Here is a 16,153-nt window from a genome sequence, read left to right as displayed (position 1 = left end):
GGAGCAGGGGGGACGGGGGAGCAGGGGGGGCGGGGGAGCAGGGAGGACGGGGGAGCAGGAGGGACGGGGGAGCAGGGGGGACGGGGGAGCAGGGGGGACGGGGGAGCAGGAGGGACGGGGGAGCAGGGGGGACAGGAGGAGCAGGGGGGACAGGAGGAGCAGGGAGGACAGGGAGAGCAGGGGGGATAGGAGGAGCAGGGACAGAGGGGGCAGGGGGGACAGGGAGGACAGGGGGAGCAAGGGGGACGGGGGGGGGCAGGAGGGACGGGGGAGCAGGGGGGGCGGGGGAGCAGGGGGACGGGGGGCGGAAGGGGCTGGCGGAGCAGGGGGAGCAGAGGCGGGTGGGGGTTGAGGGGACGGGGAGCAGGAGTGCTGGGGTCAGGCACACAGACCCCAGGGGCAGGATGGAGGCACACATGGGGAGTCCCTCCGCTGCCGGTGGGAAAGGGCACAGCTTGAGAAGCTGAAGCTGGAGAGCCTCCAGCAGCCATGGCAGGAGGGGCTGCTGCTAAAGGCTCCTCCCGGGGAAGGCCCGGACGGCACCGCACCCACCACTCTTCCAGGGACCATGTGAGGACACCTAGGACGGAGGCGCAGCCAGCGGAAGTGGGCACCTCTGCTCGTCACATCCTTTCGGTGCCAGGGCATGGCTCCCGGGGCAAAGCCAGGAGGGCTCCGGAGGCTCAGGCCAGCTCACGCAGAGCTGCATGGCCGGACGTGGGAGGGCGGGGGTGGCCGCCAGGCCGAGGCCGCAGCTCCGGCCGGCTGGCGTCCTCCTCGGCCTCTGCAGCCGGCTCCTCACCGCTGTGCGGCTCCACACGGCTCCCAGGCAGCAGGAGCTTCGGCTTGTCTCCTCTCCGAGCTCCGGTGTGGCCTGGCTCAGCAGGGGTCCCACGTACTCCCCTGAGCCCAAGAGGAGGGCAGGCCCCCGGCACCTGCAGCGGAGGAGGCGGCAGAGGGCGAGGCCTGCCCCAGCGCACTCTAACCAAAGGCGAGCAGCTCACAGAAACTGGTACCACCACCCAGGGTGCCAGAGGGTGTCTGACCTCCGTGTTCATCCGGCTCCGGCACGGGTTCTGTGGCCTGGTTAGCTCTGAGCGCTGTGTCTCTCTCCTCACATGGAGGAAACAGACTGATGAGGTGAAGTAGATTGGGTACAAATTCTCCTTAGAAAGTACTGCAGGAGTACTGCTTTGTATTCCTCTGCCACGTTTTTAAAAAAATATATTTTATTGGTTTTTTACAGAGAGGAAGAGAGAGGGATAGAGAGTTGCTGGAAACCAAATCAGTTTCAGCTGGGAAAGAGATGTTGACAGGAAGCCAGAAAGGCTGGTCAACAACCTCAATTGCTTTAACCTTTAGTTGAGATTATGTTAAGTTGAAGCAGCTGTTAAGCCTCAATAAAAGGGGATGGCAGGGCCAGAGCAGTCGTAGTTCTCCCACTAGAGTTGGACTACCGCCTGGCCCCCCAAATCGCCAAATTGAATTTCTTCAAGTCTCTTTTCATTTGTGTGCGGCCCTTCTCCAGGACCTGAACCCTGAACTGGAACTCTTTCTACGCGGGCCGTGAAAGAGACTCTAATAGAGAGTTAGAAACATCGATGAGAGAGAAACATTGATCAGCTGCCTCCCGCACGCCCCTTTTGGGGATGTGCCCGCAACCAAGGTACATGCCCTTGACCGGAATCGAACCTGGGATCCCTCAGTCCCCAAGCTGACACTCTATCCACTGAGCCAAACCAGCTAGGGCCTCAGCTGCCTTTTTAAACACTCTACTAGTAAATCAGACTGCTGGTGAAGCCTGCAAGGCCAGAGTTTAGGGGGCATCCCTGCCTGTCCTCCTGGCATCCGAGTCTGCCTCCCTCAGCACGCTGTGCCCTGGCTGAGCGCGGTCAGGGAGAGCTCAGAGGTGGGCAGCCCAGTGGTGTCCTCTGCCCTCTGCTCACAGCGGGGGACGGGCGCTCAGAGGGTGAGGGTCAAGCTGTCACTTCTCCGGAGTGAAGCAGGCCACTGGTCTGACAGCCCTTCTCTTAATCCCAGAGAGAAGCCCTGCTGACAGCTAAAGGAGAAGAAATGCCAGGACCCTTGGGGAGAGGAAGGCTGACCTCTAGACTGCCCTGCAGCACCTCCTGCCACTCCTTCAGCGTTTACTCTGCCAAAACCAGGGCAGGGGCAGGCCGCGCCTCCTGCACAGCCCAGCAGGCAGCAGGGACGGAGGTGAATCAGTACATTCTCAGGCGAAGCTCCAGCTGGTTGGTCACTGGCTCATCGAGACAAAGAACACAGACCCAGCCACCTGCAGCCCTCTCAGCCTGCCCCACCCTGCCTGCCCCTGCCCGGTCTACAGCCCTCTCAACCTGCCCCTGCCCCGCCTGCCCCCACCCGGACTGCTCCACCCCGGCCTGCCCCTGCCCCGCCTGCCCCTGTGCAGCCTACAGCCCTCTCTGCCTGTCCTGCCCAGCCTGCCCAGGAGGTCTGGCTGTTCTCCCCAGGCAGCAAGGCCAAGGAGGTGGAGAGGCAGCATTCCTGAGGCCAGGACTGCTCCCGTTTACCAAACCATTGCCAAGATGAGGTACTTCCAGTCCTGCTGGCTTCCTCACCCCCTCTGGCCTTGCTCTGGCCCACATATGGGCACTTTATGAGATGCCACTGCAGGGCACAGGCACTGAAGGGACTTGCAGAGCCGGGGGGAGGAAGGCACCTGCTGGGTGAGTTCTGGCCAGTGGCCACTGGCGCTCAGAAAGCTTTGCTTCCTAGCAGAGCAGGGAGACATTAAAGCCGCACAGGGGTGATAGGGAGGCAGATACCAGCCGGAAGGGCTCCATCTTCATGTTTGAAAGAGCTGCCCCAGGAAGCGGGGGCGGGGGTCGAGGGGAAAGGGAGTCTCAGGTCTATGTATCTAGGCTTCAGGCACCCTCCTGGCTTGCAGATCAAGAAGGCAGCTCGCTGCTTCAGGGCTCGGGCTGGCAGAGCGGCCTGAGACATGCTGCTCCTCCGGACAGCAGCCTGCTATGGCACAAGGACACCTGTGTGACTGCGCTCACACATGGGACACGCAGTGCAGCCCCCAGAGCGGCTAACACGGGCAGAGCCGCGGCAGGGCTGCAGCCTCCTCACAGCGGCTGCGACGCCTGGGTGAGACTTTGTTCCTATTTTGTTGTTGCTATCCTCACCCGAGGATAGTTTTCCCGTTGATTTTAAGTGAGTGGCAGGAGGTGTGGGGGAGAGAAACATTGATGTGAGAGAGACACATCGAATGGCTGGCTCCTGCACTGACCCCACCAGGGCTGGGGATAAACCCACAACTCGGGCACACGCTCTTGACTGGGAATCAAACCCGCAACCCTTCAGTGTGTGAGCCCACACCCTAACCCCTTAGCGACCCTGGCCAGGCCTAACCCGGGCCTTTTCCCTGGCTAGAGGGACAGATACATGGAGTCCTGTCCCTGCCGTGTTAAAGGGGCAGGCTGCCAGCAGCATTTTCTACCCCCTTCACGGCGTGGTGTCGGAGAGGACATGTACGGGAACCGGAGCACCTGTGTCCACACCTCCCGCCCCGCCTCTCACAAGCTCAGGACTCCCGGAAGGAGGCTTCTCTGGGATGGAGAGGGCGGTGCGGACTGCCGATCTGCAGTGTGAGGGAGGCGGAGCACCGGCTGGCTGTGGCCTGCAGGCACTGGCCCTGGGCAGGTCTGCGGGTCTAAGGACAGGCCAGGGCCCCAGGAGAGACTCGCCCGCTCCACAGGCACTGGAGGGATCTCCCCCCCAGCTTCCCCTCCTCTGGCCCCACAGCCACTCCCCCTGCAGACGTGCCCCCTGCTCCCCTGTTCCCAGGCACCAGAGCTGGCAGCCCGCACACCGTGCTGCTGCCCAGCTTTGAGCCTGGCCTGCAGTGACCTCCCCACTGCCCTGTCTCCCTTTTCCTGAGCCATGTCCCCTCAGGTCAGACACGACTGAGTTCTGCAGTCAGAGACGTGGTTTAAATCTTGGCCTCACCTTTCCGGCCAGAAGTGCTGGGGCTGGTCGGCCCTCCCTGACTCCGCTGCACGGATCTGGGACAGAAGCACAGCCGGGGCTCTCGCACGGCCCTCCCGCTCCCCGGCCTGGCTGCCATCACCCGCCTGGAATGGCAATGACCTGAGCAAGTCCCTGCCTCTCCCCCCTGAGGGACAGGAGCCTCTCCATCTGTCTGTCCAGCACCTGCCAGAGCCTGCGGGGAAGGTGCCCATCAGCGCCGGCTGCACTGTGGCCAGCCGGAGGCGCAGCGGTGGGCCTGCACGGACCTGCACGCTGCGAGGTGAGGAGCTGAGCACGAGGGTGGCCGGAGACCTCTGAACACTCGCCGCAGGAAGGAGTGCCCCTCCTTGGCTGCCTGCAATGAGCCTGAGGTAAGACAGGGAACAGGGAAGCTGCAGTGTATGTACGGGAGCCTCCCCCGACAGGAAGCTCTCAGATGTGAGCCAAGCAGGCAGCTTTTATCTTTCAGACAAAAACAAACACAATAAATCTGTGACGAACTGACAAGACCAAGGGGTTCGCGCTGTGAGCAGTAAATCGGTGAAGAATTCACAGGTTTGCTCAGAAAGCCTCTCGTCCTTGAACTCACCACTGGTGACAAGAGGGCCGCTGCCCCCTGGCGCAGGGAGGGCCTTTGGAAGCGCTCTCGGTTTCCGGGGCACTGCGCCTCCGCAGTGCCGGCACTGGTCTCAGCGCCCAGCCAGTGGTTAGACCACCGTGTACCGGTGCTTTACAAAGTGTCCCCGATGTTTCCAGTGCCCACACAGCGTCCCAGCGCCTGGAGGCGCGGTTCCTGCTTTCAGGGAGGAAGGAGGGTCACAGTGGCCTGTCCTCCAGCCCCGGCTGTTTCTAAAGTAACTTTAACTCAAAACGGCCCGGGCCTTCCCCCGGCTGGCGGCCAGCGATAGGTGGAGTCCTGTCCCTGCCGGGCCAAAGGGGCCACTGCACTGCGGGAGTGGGCCTCGGGAGAGCGGCGTCACCGCCGCACTATCTCCGCACGAACCCACGCAGGGTGGGTGTGGATAGGGGTGACATATATCGCCCCTTCACCTGTTTGGAAGGGAACTAAGGACAGCTCTACAAACTCATCTGCTGGGAGGAGGGGCGGCGACCGAAGGACCCAGCAGCGCAGGTGCTCCCTGAACTGGAAGGGCCTGGGCTGAAGAAACGGGGAGCTGAGGCATCACGCATGCTGGTTCCAGCCCTGCCACGCTGTGTCCGGTGCAGCTGCAGGCATGGCCCAGGCAAGAAGAGATGCGGAGTCCTGGCCAGCGTGCTCAGTGGTTAGAGAGTCGGCCTGCACACCAAAGGGTCATGGTTCAATTCCCAGTCAAGGGCACATACCTGGGTTGCAGGTTCAATCCCCGGCCCCAGTGTGGGAGGCCACCAACCGATGTGTCTCTCTCATCGATGTTTCTCTATTTCTCTCTCCCTTCCACTGTCTCTAAAATCAATGGAAAAAGTATCCTCAGATGAGGATTCACAACAACAAAAAGGCTATAAACCAGGGGTGCCGTGTGGCCCTCCCAGAGGGCCTGAACTGTCCATGTTTGAAAATCGGGGCCTTTACATAAAAAGCCCTATTTCAGCCTGGAGCTGAGCAAGGCTGCCCGCTGGGGGACATGGCCTCCAGGGGCCACGCCCTCCTCCCGCCTTCGCCCCACGCTGAGGCTGACGTCTCCCGCACGCACGCTCTTGCTCTCAGGAGCTGGACTGAGCACAGGGACAGACCTCGCTCCCAAGTCTCCAGTGACCCCACCTACTTCCACCCGCGCTGTGTCCCCCGCGCTGAGCCTTCCCCGCCTGACTGACAGGCAGCACGGCCCTGGGACCCACCTTGCCCCAGGCCCGAGGTGGCGCCCGTGATGACAACCACGGCGTCCTGGAGGTGGGCCTTCATCCGCGAGCGCTGCCGCAGCGTGAGGAGGAGGCCGAGGAGGCCCACGCAGCTGAACAGCAGGGACAGGGCGGCCGCAGGGGTGACGACGTCCATGGCCCGCACCGTCAGCCAGCTCCTCCTGCAAGAACCAAACCAAGTAAACCAGCGGCATCTCGGGAAATGGAGACGTGCCACCCTCCCGCCCGGGCCGGCCTGGAGCCCAGGCTCTCCTGGGAGGACCGGGCTCTGCGTCCAGCAGACACGCCGGGCCGCGGGCCGCCTCGTGTCCGGCCGGAGCGTGCGCTCCCTCTGAGGCTGTGGGTGCTGGAGGCACCAGCACACCAGTCCTCACCGTCCCCTTCGGCCTGTTGTGGAGAGTGTGCTGTCAGACCTGAGGAGCCATATCTGCTCCTCCCACAACTGCCTCCAACTTCCTCACTCACTCGCCTGCGCCCCGATGCCCGCTAAGAGGGGAGACATAAGGCATTTGGAGGTCAAGGGTGAGTGAGTGAGCACCCACGCTGTTGGCCACTCTGAAAGAAGTGCCTGTCGGGCCACCTGCATCTGACACACAGTGGCCCCTCAGCCCACCTCCAGGACCGCGGCACTGGGTGCGCGGAGCCTCCCGGAAAGAGCTGGAACGCCAGGGAGCGCCTGTGACAGCCCAGAGCTTCCACCCACTCATCACACTGGGAGGAACATGTAACACCCCCTCCCAAAGGCCGCCCCAGCTCCTCGATTTAAAACCCTCTGCTCCCTCCCGACCACTCAGGCCCGGGAAGCACAGCTCCCTGCGCAGCACAGACACGCCCGAGCGCGCAGGTCCCGGTCGGGTGGGCCGTCCTGTCGAACGAGCCTGCTCTTCGGCAAAGGCTCCGCTCCAACTTCCGCTGAGCCCAGCTATTATAGTTCAGTGTTTACTTCTCACTTGCTGTCCAAATGCACTTAGACTCGCAGGCACCATAAAAAAAACTCATTGGCATCCTTGGGTAAGCACCTGTAAACATAACTGCCCTCCACCCCACTTAACCTCCTTCGGTGGCTGCATCTCACCCCAATGTGCCAAGCCTCCAGCTGATAGCTGAGGTGGTTTCCAAGGTGTCAGACTCTAACTGGGCAGTGCTGGCAGCCCGCCCCCCGGGGGCACAGGCCAGGCGGCCCCGGAGTGCTGGGCCCCAACAGCCCCTGGCGCCTGGGAGCAGGGAAGTGACTCTGGGCCAGTGTGTCCGTGTCACTTTACCACAAAATTATAGCAATTGACATAAAACACAGGGAGGCCCCGAGGTAATTCTAGCTCAGAAGCTTTAGGTAATAAACTTGGGAGAGGGGCTGGGACAGGACTTCAGCCCAGCGGAACAGCTGGTGGGGAGAGCTTTACCCACGGCAACCCAGCTCCTTAGGTGAGGCAGGTCCCAGCGGGAGCTGCCAGCCGGGCCCGGAAGCCGCGAGGCCAGCTGGGCCTCGACAGCAGGGCGTGGGGGACACTGTTCACAACAGGACAGAGCCGCACTAGGTCAGCGGGTGCGGACAGCCCACACCCTGCTCCCGCCTGCAGCCTGGGCTGAGCAAGCTCCACGGAGGGCTGTGTGAGTGTGTGTGTGTGTGTGAGTGTGTTACAGCCTGGGGCTGAGCAAGCTCCACGGAGGGCTGTGTGTGTGTGTGTGTGATTGTGTGTGTGTGTGAGTGTGTGAGTGTGTTACAGCCTGGGGCTGAGCAAGCTCCACGGAGGGCTGTGTGTGTGTGTGTGTGTGAGTGTGTGTGTGTGTGTGTGTGTGTGAGTGTGTTACAGCCTGGGGCTGAGCAAGCTCCACGGAGGGCTGTGTGTGTGTGTGTGTGTGAGTGTGTGTGTGTGTGTGTGTGTGAGTGTGTTACAGCCTGGGGCTGAGCAAGCTCCACGGAGGGCTGTGTGTGTGTGTGTGTGATTGTGTGTGTGTGTGAGAGTGTGTTACAGCCTGGGGCTGAGCAAGCTCCACGGAGGGCTGTGTGTGTGTGTGTGTGATTGTGTGTGTGTGTGAGAGTGTGTTACAGCCTGGGGCTGAGCAAGCTCCACGGAGGGCTGTGTGTGTGTGTGTGTGTGTGTGTGTGTGAGTGTGTTACAGCCTGGGGCTGAGCAAGCTCCACGGAGGGCTGTGTGTGTGTGTGTGTGATTGTGTGTGTGTGTGAGTGTGTGAGTGTGTTACAGCCTGGGGCTGAGCAAGCTCCACGGAGGGCTGTGTGTGTGTGTGTGTGAGTGTGTGTGTGTGTGTGTGTGTGAGTGTGTTACAGCCTGGGGCTGAGCAAGCTCCACGGAGGGCTGTGTGTGTGTGTGTGTGATTGTGTGTGTGTGTGAGAGTGTGTTACAGCCTGGGGCTGAGCAAGCTCCACGGAGGGCTGTGTGTGTGTGTGTGTGATTGTGTGTGTGTGTGAGAGTGTGTTACAGCCTGGGGCTGAGCAAGCTCCACGGAGGGCTGTGTGTGTGTGTGTGTGTGAGTGTGTGTGTGTGTGTGTGTGTGAGTGTGTTACAGCCTGGGGCTGAGCAAGCTCCACGGAGGGCTGTGTGTGTGTGTGTGTGATTGTGTGTGTGTGTGAGAGTGTGTTACAGCCTGGGGCTGAGCAAGCTCCACGGAGGGCTGTGTGTGTGTGTGTGTGATTGTGTGTGTGTGTGAGAGTGTGTTACAGCCTGGGGCTGAGCAAGCTCCACGGAGGGCTGTGTGTGTGTGTGTGTGTGAGTGTGTGTGTGTGTGTGTGTGTGAGTGTGTTACAGCCTGGGGCTGAGCAAGCTCCACGGAGGGCTGTGTGTGTGTGTGTGTGATTGTGTGTGTGTGTGAGAGTGTGTTACAGCCTGGGGCTGAGCAAGCTCCACGGAGGGCTGTGTGTGTGTGTGTGTGATTGTGTGTGTGTGTGAGAGTGTGTTACAGCCTGGGGCTGAGCAAGCTCCACGGAGGGCTGTGTGTGTGTGTGTGTGATTGTGTGTGTGTGTGAGAGTGTGTTACAGCCTGGGGCTGAGCAAGCTCCACGGAGGGCTGTGTGTGCACGCACCTACTACACTGAAGGGTGTGGGGGAGGGTAACAAGCTGCTGCCTCCGGACTCTCAGGTGTCAATCAGAGACCGGCTGGAAGGAAAGGCGGTGCAGGGTCCCAGGAGGAGCCCGGCGCCAGCCTGTCTGGCTCAGCCACTCGCAGGCAGTGCGGGCCGGGCGGCCAGCCGGAGGACACTCACCTGTGGAGGGGTGCAGGCCCGCCCCCAGGCGCGCTGTGCCGCCGGCGGTGAGTGCCAGGGCGGTGCCGCCCACGCCCGCGCCCACGCCCGCTCCCTCCCGGCCCCGGCGCCGGTTTCAGAGCAGCCATCTCAACCTGTCCGAGCCCCTGGTTTATGAAAACTGGTTTCTTCTCCACAAAGGGAACTCCTATACTCCTCTGTGGTTTTAATTAAATCTCACACTTTCACGCCTTTCATTAAATCAACAGATAGGGGGGAAACACAACTTTGTTCAACATTAGGATCCTGTATCCCAAGGTCTGTTTCAGAAACGGGGCCAGCACAGCTGGGGCCAGCTGCGCTCCGTCCTGCTGCTCCTCCTCGCCCCCGGGAGGAGTGGGAAGCACAAAAAAAACCTCCACCCTCCTTCTCCCCCCGCCCCCCCCCCCCACACACACACACACCGGCAAGGCTCCCGCTGGAGCAGCAGCAAAGCTAGCCAGCGCCTGCGTGCGCCCGCCGGTCTGCACCAAGCAGACAAGCTCCGGCGCGAGGCAAGAGAAGCTACACACAGTGCACACTCCAGGCTCCCCGGCACCTGCCCACAGGACCTCCTGGCACCGGCCAACATGGCACCAGCCGAGTGGACCCGCCTCGCCCATCGGCGCCTCCTCTAGGGACCTTCAGGCGGACCAGGGCTCAGAGCCAGAGGCTGGGAGGTTAGAAGTCAGCACGGCGTGCCCAGCTCCCTCCAGACGAGGTGCATGATGGGAAGACACCCAGAGCAAGCCGTCCATCTGAGAGAACCACGCTCCATTTCCGGGTGACCCTCCTGACCAGGGGAAGCTGTCGTGTCAGCCATGGCAACTCCTCCTGGGAGTTTTTCAGACTCCCATGGACCCACTTTCCCCCCTCTGCAGCACCTGTGGTCACCCCAACGTGCCCAGGGCCACTGGGCCTCCCTGGGCAACTAGGGAGCCGAGCCAACCCTTCCCATCTCACCCTTGGCAGTCACACGCGGAGAGAGCGAGCCAGCTGGCTCCGCCCGCTGCCGCAGTGGGCCTGGGGCCTTCTCCAAGCGAGGGGGCAGCCCCAAGATGGAGGAGGCACTGGTCCTGGCTGGCCACATCCAGGGAGGAAATAAGCCTCCTATGCGAAGCGAGTTCAAAGGGGCCTAGTTCCCTGACAATGGCATACAAGAGGACTTTAATGGGTTTGTAGATGTTGCATTTTATACCGGAAGGCTTCTTAACTGCTGGTTTCAGGTCTAACTGGGGAGGTGTGATTAGGATATACAAGGAGGGTTGGGGGACTCTCGCTCACGATGTCCAGCATTGGGAGACCAGCCTGCAGAAAGAGGGGAACCACACCGGAAGCAGGGCAAGGATGTTGGGGGGGGAGGGAAGAGACCAGAAGAGACAGAAGGTGGGACCACCCCCTCAAACAGGAACATAGGTCACATATGGCCTGGAGGTAGAGCACACTGTCTGACGGACACACTGCCAGGCGGAGTCCTTAGCATGGCCTTCACTGTGAGCGGCATCAGCGCCACTCACACACGAAGCCCATCTGCTGGGATTTTCATGTGTCACCACCACGGAGCTATGGACTGAAGAGTAAAGGTGGAAGGTTCCTTCTCAGGCGAGCTCCTTGCGGCTGGGCAGCCGAAAGCTCATGGGCTCCCACTGTGATCAGAGCTCAGCTGCCCTCTTTCTTTCCACTGAGGGGTTCTTCTATAGTTACTCCTCACCCGGGGGTATTTCTAGGGATAATGGAAGAGAGAGGGAAAGACAGAGACGCCATGTGAGACAGACACATCGATTGGATGCCTCCTGCGTGAGCCTGACCAGGACCTTTGACCGGAATCGAACCTGGGACCCCTTGGTCCACAGACCGACTCTCTGTGCACTGAGAGATTCTTTAAAGGGGCTTTCAGAACTTCAAACCAGAAACAAGGCTGGCATCAAGAAATCAACTGAGCAGAAATGTCACCTTTATGCCATTTCCTCTGTTTCTCATACTTGATCAAAATTCTACATTTCACAGATGGAATCAATTCCTAATATTCCTTCTTTCCTCAAGCAATTATAAAAAAAAAATTAAATTTGTACTGTTAATAAAAACGGATTGTTGGCATCTACTCTGAAACCACACAGAAATCAAACCCTGAGACACATCCATAAATCAAAGGAGGAAATCTGAAAACCCTTCAATGTTAAGAACTAACAACAATCTCAGGTCTGTAAAAGGATTAGTCATGACGAAATCTTTCACGTTATGCAGAAGAAATCAGGCTCAAGGGCAGGATGCTGAAATCATGCAGCAAGAAGGAGCTCAGTAGCACAAAGAGCAGCTAGGACGTCAGCCCCACACACCCCCACCCGTGCACATACTTCAGAACTGCCAGCAGCTTGAAGCAGCTCAGTTATCTACGGTGACATAAACTGCTTAGGACCCATTGCTGAAAATGGGTGTCTATGTTCAGAAAGTAAAACCAGAGTGAAGCTGCTCTTTCTTGGTGTGAAACCAACGAGAAGCAGCTGCTGGACAGAAAGACCGTCTGACCTCAGACAGCAGTTCGTGTGACAGTGGGTCCGGGGCTGTGTCCTCTCCGGTGTTTTGACCTGGGCAGAGTGACGGACACTCGAGGCCAGAGGCTGCTTTCTGGTCAGCCAGCCTTCTCTGGAATGCGGGACCGAGCTACAGACAAGTGACCTGTAGGCTGTACTTTGGGATGCCAGCCTTAGAGCCCTGGTTAAAGGAGTCAGGCTGGCATTAGTAAAAATAAAAGCCAAAGAAAGGCTGGAGAGTATTCCTGACCAGCTCTGAATGTCCAGTCCTGGGAAGAGAAACACGGAGAACGGGCTCTGCTCTCCAGCCAGATGCTGGGCACGCACTGCCCCGCAGCCCCCACCAGGAGGGCAGAGGCAGGGCCAGGCCCTTCCTGACCATGCCATGCAGGCTGACAACAGGGAACAGCGGCCAGAGGCTAACACTGACTATGAGCCAAAGTATTAGCTCAGTTTTTAAAAAAACAGCACTTCATCATCGGAAACTGGAAGTCTCTTAAACACACACACACACAATAGCACTTGTGCTGGCTACCTAGACATCTTGACTCAAAAACAATTCTGATTTCTAATGTGCTTTATAAAATGAACTTAGTATGACTGGCAGATGGAGAAGTGACCTCAACCTTTTTCCTAGAAAACACACAAACCCAACAAGGCTCATTTTGGAGGCAAAGCACAAAAAGAAACAACTTATAATCCCACCAACAATGACCAAAATACTTTGTGTATGTCTTCCAATCTAAAGTGGGTCTCTTGCCTTACCCACTGATTTTGGCTCAGTGACTCGAGCATAAGCTGGAGGACTGAAGGGTCATGGCTTTGATTCTGGTCAAGGGCATATGTACATCAGTTTCGGCTCAATCCCTGGCCTTGGTCAAGGCACCTGTGGGAGGCAACCAATCAATATGTCTCTCATGTTGATGTCTGTCTGTCTATCCATCCGTCTCTTTCTCTTTTTTCTGCTCTCTCTAAAAAGGCAATGGAAAATATCTTCAGGTGAGGAGTAACATGATAGAGGATAGAGTGGGTGTCTTGTAGACAGCAATGTATGGGTGTTGTTATCCAATTAGCCACCCTAAGTCTTTTGATTGGAGCATTTAAACCATTTACATCTAAAGTGATTATTTTTAAATTTGTTTTTGTTGTTGAAAACATTGCAGACATCCCTATTTTTCCCCCATTGACTCTATCCATCCCCACCCCCAGAGCCTTCACCACAAACTGATTATTGATAGATAATTACTGTCATTTTGTTATGCAGATATCATTTTGTCCTGCTCTTGTTTTTCTTAAAAGTCTCTTTAACATTCCTTGTAATACTGGATTGACGGTGATGAATGTCTCTATTTTCCTTTTCTGAGAAGTACCTTTTCTTTCTTTCATTTTCTCATCCCCAGCTGCCCCTACTCAGGAACTGGACCCCTCTCTAGCTGCGCTGGATGTGGAAGAGAGAAATATTTATACATAACTGAATATTACCGGCCAATCCCTTCTGGCCTGCGAAGTTTCTGTTGAGAAATCAGCTGACTGACAGTCTTATGGGAGCCTTCCTGTAGATAACAGCTTTTCTCTTGCCGCTTTAAAATTAATTCTGTCTTTAATCGTTGCCAGTGTAATTATGATGTGTCTTGGTGTAGGCTTCTTTCGGTCCATCTTGTTTGGTACTCTGCACTTCCTGGACTTGTATGTCTATTTGCTTCTCCAGGTAAGGAAAGCTTTCAGTAATTATCTCATCAAATAGGTTTTCAATCTCTTGCTGTCTCTTTTCTCCTTCAGGTACTCCTGTGATACAAACGGTGGGATACTTGATGTTGTCCCAGAGGTCCCTTAAAACTGTCCTCTTTTGGGGTGGAACTTTCTTTTTCCTGCTGTTCTGACAGGGTGTTTTCTGCTACCTTGTCTTCCAAATCACTGATTTGATCCTTGACTGTATCCTTCATTTTTGTTATTGACTTCCAAATTTCTGACGGCTTCTGTGAATTTTTTTTTTTTTACTATCTCAATGTTCATGTTCTTCCTCCCTGAGTTGAACTAGTCTTCCTCTATGTTCGATGGCAATCATTTATTTTATTTTTAATCTTTATTGGGATTGTTTTTTAATTATATTGTTAGAAGCACTGCATACGTCCCCTTTTTGCCCCCACTGAACTCTTCTAACCCCCTCCCCCCAAGTCCTCACCACCACCTTATATACGCACGGCCTCCTGTGTGTCCATGGGCCATGTATATGCATAAAACTCCCTGCCCCTCTTCTTCCCTTGCCTTCCCTCTGAGATTCTGAACTCCATTCCATGCCTCTGGATCCACTCCATTAATCAGTTTATTTTGTTAATTGGATTCCACATATGAGTGAGATCATGTGATACTTGTCTTTCTCTGACTGGCTTATTGCTCTCCAGGTCCCACCATGCTGTCTCAAAGGGTAAGAGACTCTTCTTTTTTACTGCTGCATAGTATCCCATGGTGTAAATGTACCACAGTTCTTTACCCCGTCATCTGCTGATGGGCACGTGGGCTGTTTCCAGATCTTAGCCATTGTAAAGTGTGCTGCTATGAACATAAGGGTGCATATATTCTTTCTGATTGGCGTTTTTGGGTTTCTCAGGATATGTTTCTACAAGTGGGATCACTGGGTGAAATGGCAGTTCCTTATTTAATTTTTTGAGGAAACGCCACACTGTTCTCCACAGCGGCTGCACCAGCCTGCATTCCCACCAGCAGTCCACGAGGGCTCCCTTTCTCCACATCCTCCGCAGCACTTGTCCTTTGTTGGTTTGTTGATGGTAGCCATTCCCACAGGTGTGAGGTGATACTTCACTGTTTTAATTTGCATCTCTCTGATGATCAGTGACTTTGAGCATTTTTTCATTTCTCTTGACCATCTGTATGTCCTCTTTAGAGAAGTGTCTATTTTAGGTTCTTTGCCCATTTTTTCATTGGACTGTCTTCCTTTTGTTAATTTGTATTTTAGATATTAACCCTTTATCAGATGGATCATTGCCAAATATGTTCTCCTATACAGTGTGTTCCCTTTTAGCTGTTAATGGTTTCTTTTACTTTGCAGAAGCTTTTTATTTTGATGTAGTCCCATTTGTTTATTTCTCCTTAGTTTCCTTTGCCCTAGGTCCATGGTCGGCAAACTGTGGCTCACAAGCCACATGCTGCTCTTTGGCCCCTTGCATGTGGCTCTTCCACAAAATACCACAGCCTGGGTGAGTACTTTGTTGTTGTTTTTTTTTTCCATGATGAGAACTTTTATTTTTTTTTTTTATGTTGATTTTATTTTTTTTATTTATTTATTTTGTTACTTTTGAAAATCTTTTATTTTTTTATTTTTATTTTTTTAAATCAATCTTTATTGTTCATATTATTACAAAGGTTCCTCATTTCTTCCCCCCTCCACCAGGTTCCCACCCCACCCTCTGCCCCCTCCCCATCCCCCATTGTCCTCATCCATAGGTGCACAGTTTATGTTCAGTCTCTTCCTCCCTCCCTTTCCCCGATAGTAAATCCCTTTTCAGATAGTAAATCAGTTACTTAGCATTTTCTCATATCAATAATACCTCCAAAAAAAAAGAGGATCCAAGATGGCTGCTTGGGTATACACCTAGCCGCAGCAGCTCACAACAATTTCAATGGAATACAACTAAAATGTAGAGTGGACATTGCCCAGAGCTACAGGTAGTCGACTGATTGAAAACTCTACAATAGGAAGGAGGGAGAAAACCAGAAGGAAAATCAGAGGAGCTGAAAAAAAGCCTAAGGTACGGAGACATGCGGCGCGCTCGCACGTACGCGCGTGCGGAGAGGTCGCAGCCGGAGAGGAGGAGAGGGCTGGGTGCTGCCTGGCGTTCCCTAGCAGGAAGGAAATAGAACCCCCAGCCTGGGCTGAACCCCCGAACCGGCAGCGCTGAGCCCCAAGTTATGGGCCAGACCCTGGGGACCCAGGCTCCGGCAGGGGGAGACAATCCCGGGGGACGGCGAAAGGCGGGGCCCCCGGAGTCGCGCGCACATGGCGCGCAGAGGACTGAATGTTGACTCTGATGCTGGATTACCCTAGCCGGAAGAAACAAAGCCTCCAGCGGCGGCTCTGAGCCTCAGTCCAGACCGCCCCGAACTCCAGGTCTGGGCCAGTCCCTGGGGACCCAGGCTTGGGCAGGGGGAGACAAAGCTGTGAGGTGGAGTCCTGGGAGCGCAGCGAAAGGCCGAGCCCCCGGAGTCGCGCACACTGTGCGCAGAGGACAGTCTGTTGACTCTGATCCTGGACTCCCCTAGAGGGAGGGAGAAAGAAAGCTCCAGACTGGAGGAACGCGACGTGGAGCAGGAGCCCCTGCCGGACACCGGCCAGCCGGGCGCCAGCAAGGAGCCAGGCGACGGGGCCCCCAGGGGGGGGGGTGCCCCTGAGCCTTCGACTGCTGAGCGCGGGCAACGGAGCCAAGGACAGGGGCTGCTTCCTGGGTGGCGCCGACCCCGGCAACAGGCTGGAGCAGCGCGGGAGCCCGCGGA

The 16,153-nt window shown here is 56.5% G+C and overlaps 1 protein-coding gene across 2 annotated transcripts in view; it reads right to left on the bottom strand.

Annotated features, from left to right (window-relative positions):
- The window catches only part of DHRS7B (dehydrogenase/reductase 7B), a 63,507-nt gene that overhangs the window by 27,941 nt on the left and 19,413 nt on the right, over positions 1–16,153 (bottom strand). For both annotated transcript variants that reach the window (XM_084861583.1, XM_084861584.1), the window contains exon 2: positions 5,854–6,035. In XM_084861583.1, the coding sequence (XP_084717709.1) occupies positions 5,854–6,035 (182 nt within the window). The remainder of the gene's footprint in view (positions 1–5,853; positions 6,036–16,153) is intronic.

This window comes from Pipistrellus hanaki (assembly GCF_964339955.1).
Source record: "Pipistrellus hanaki genome assembly, chromosome: 16".
NCBI lineage: Eukaryota > Metazoa > Chordata > Mammalia > Chiroptera > Vespertilionidae > Pipistrellus > Pipistrellus hanaki.
This window is presented reverse-complemented; position numbering and strand designations above follow the sequence as displayed.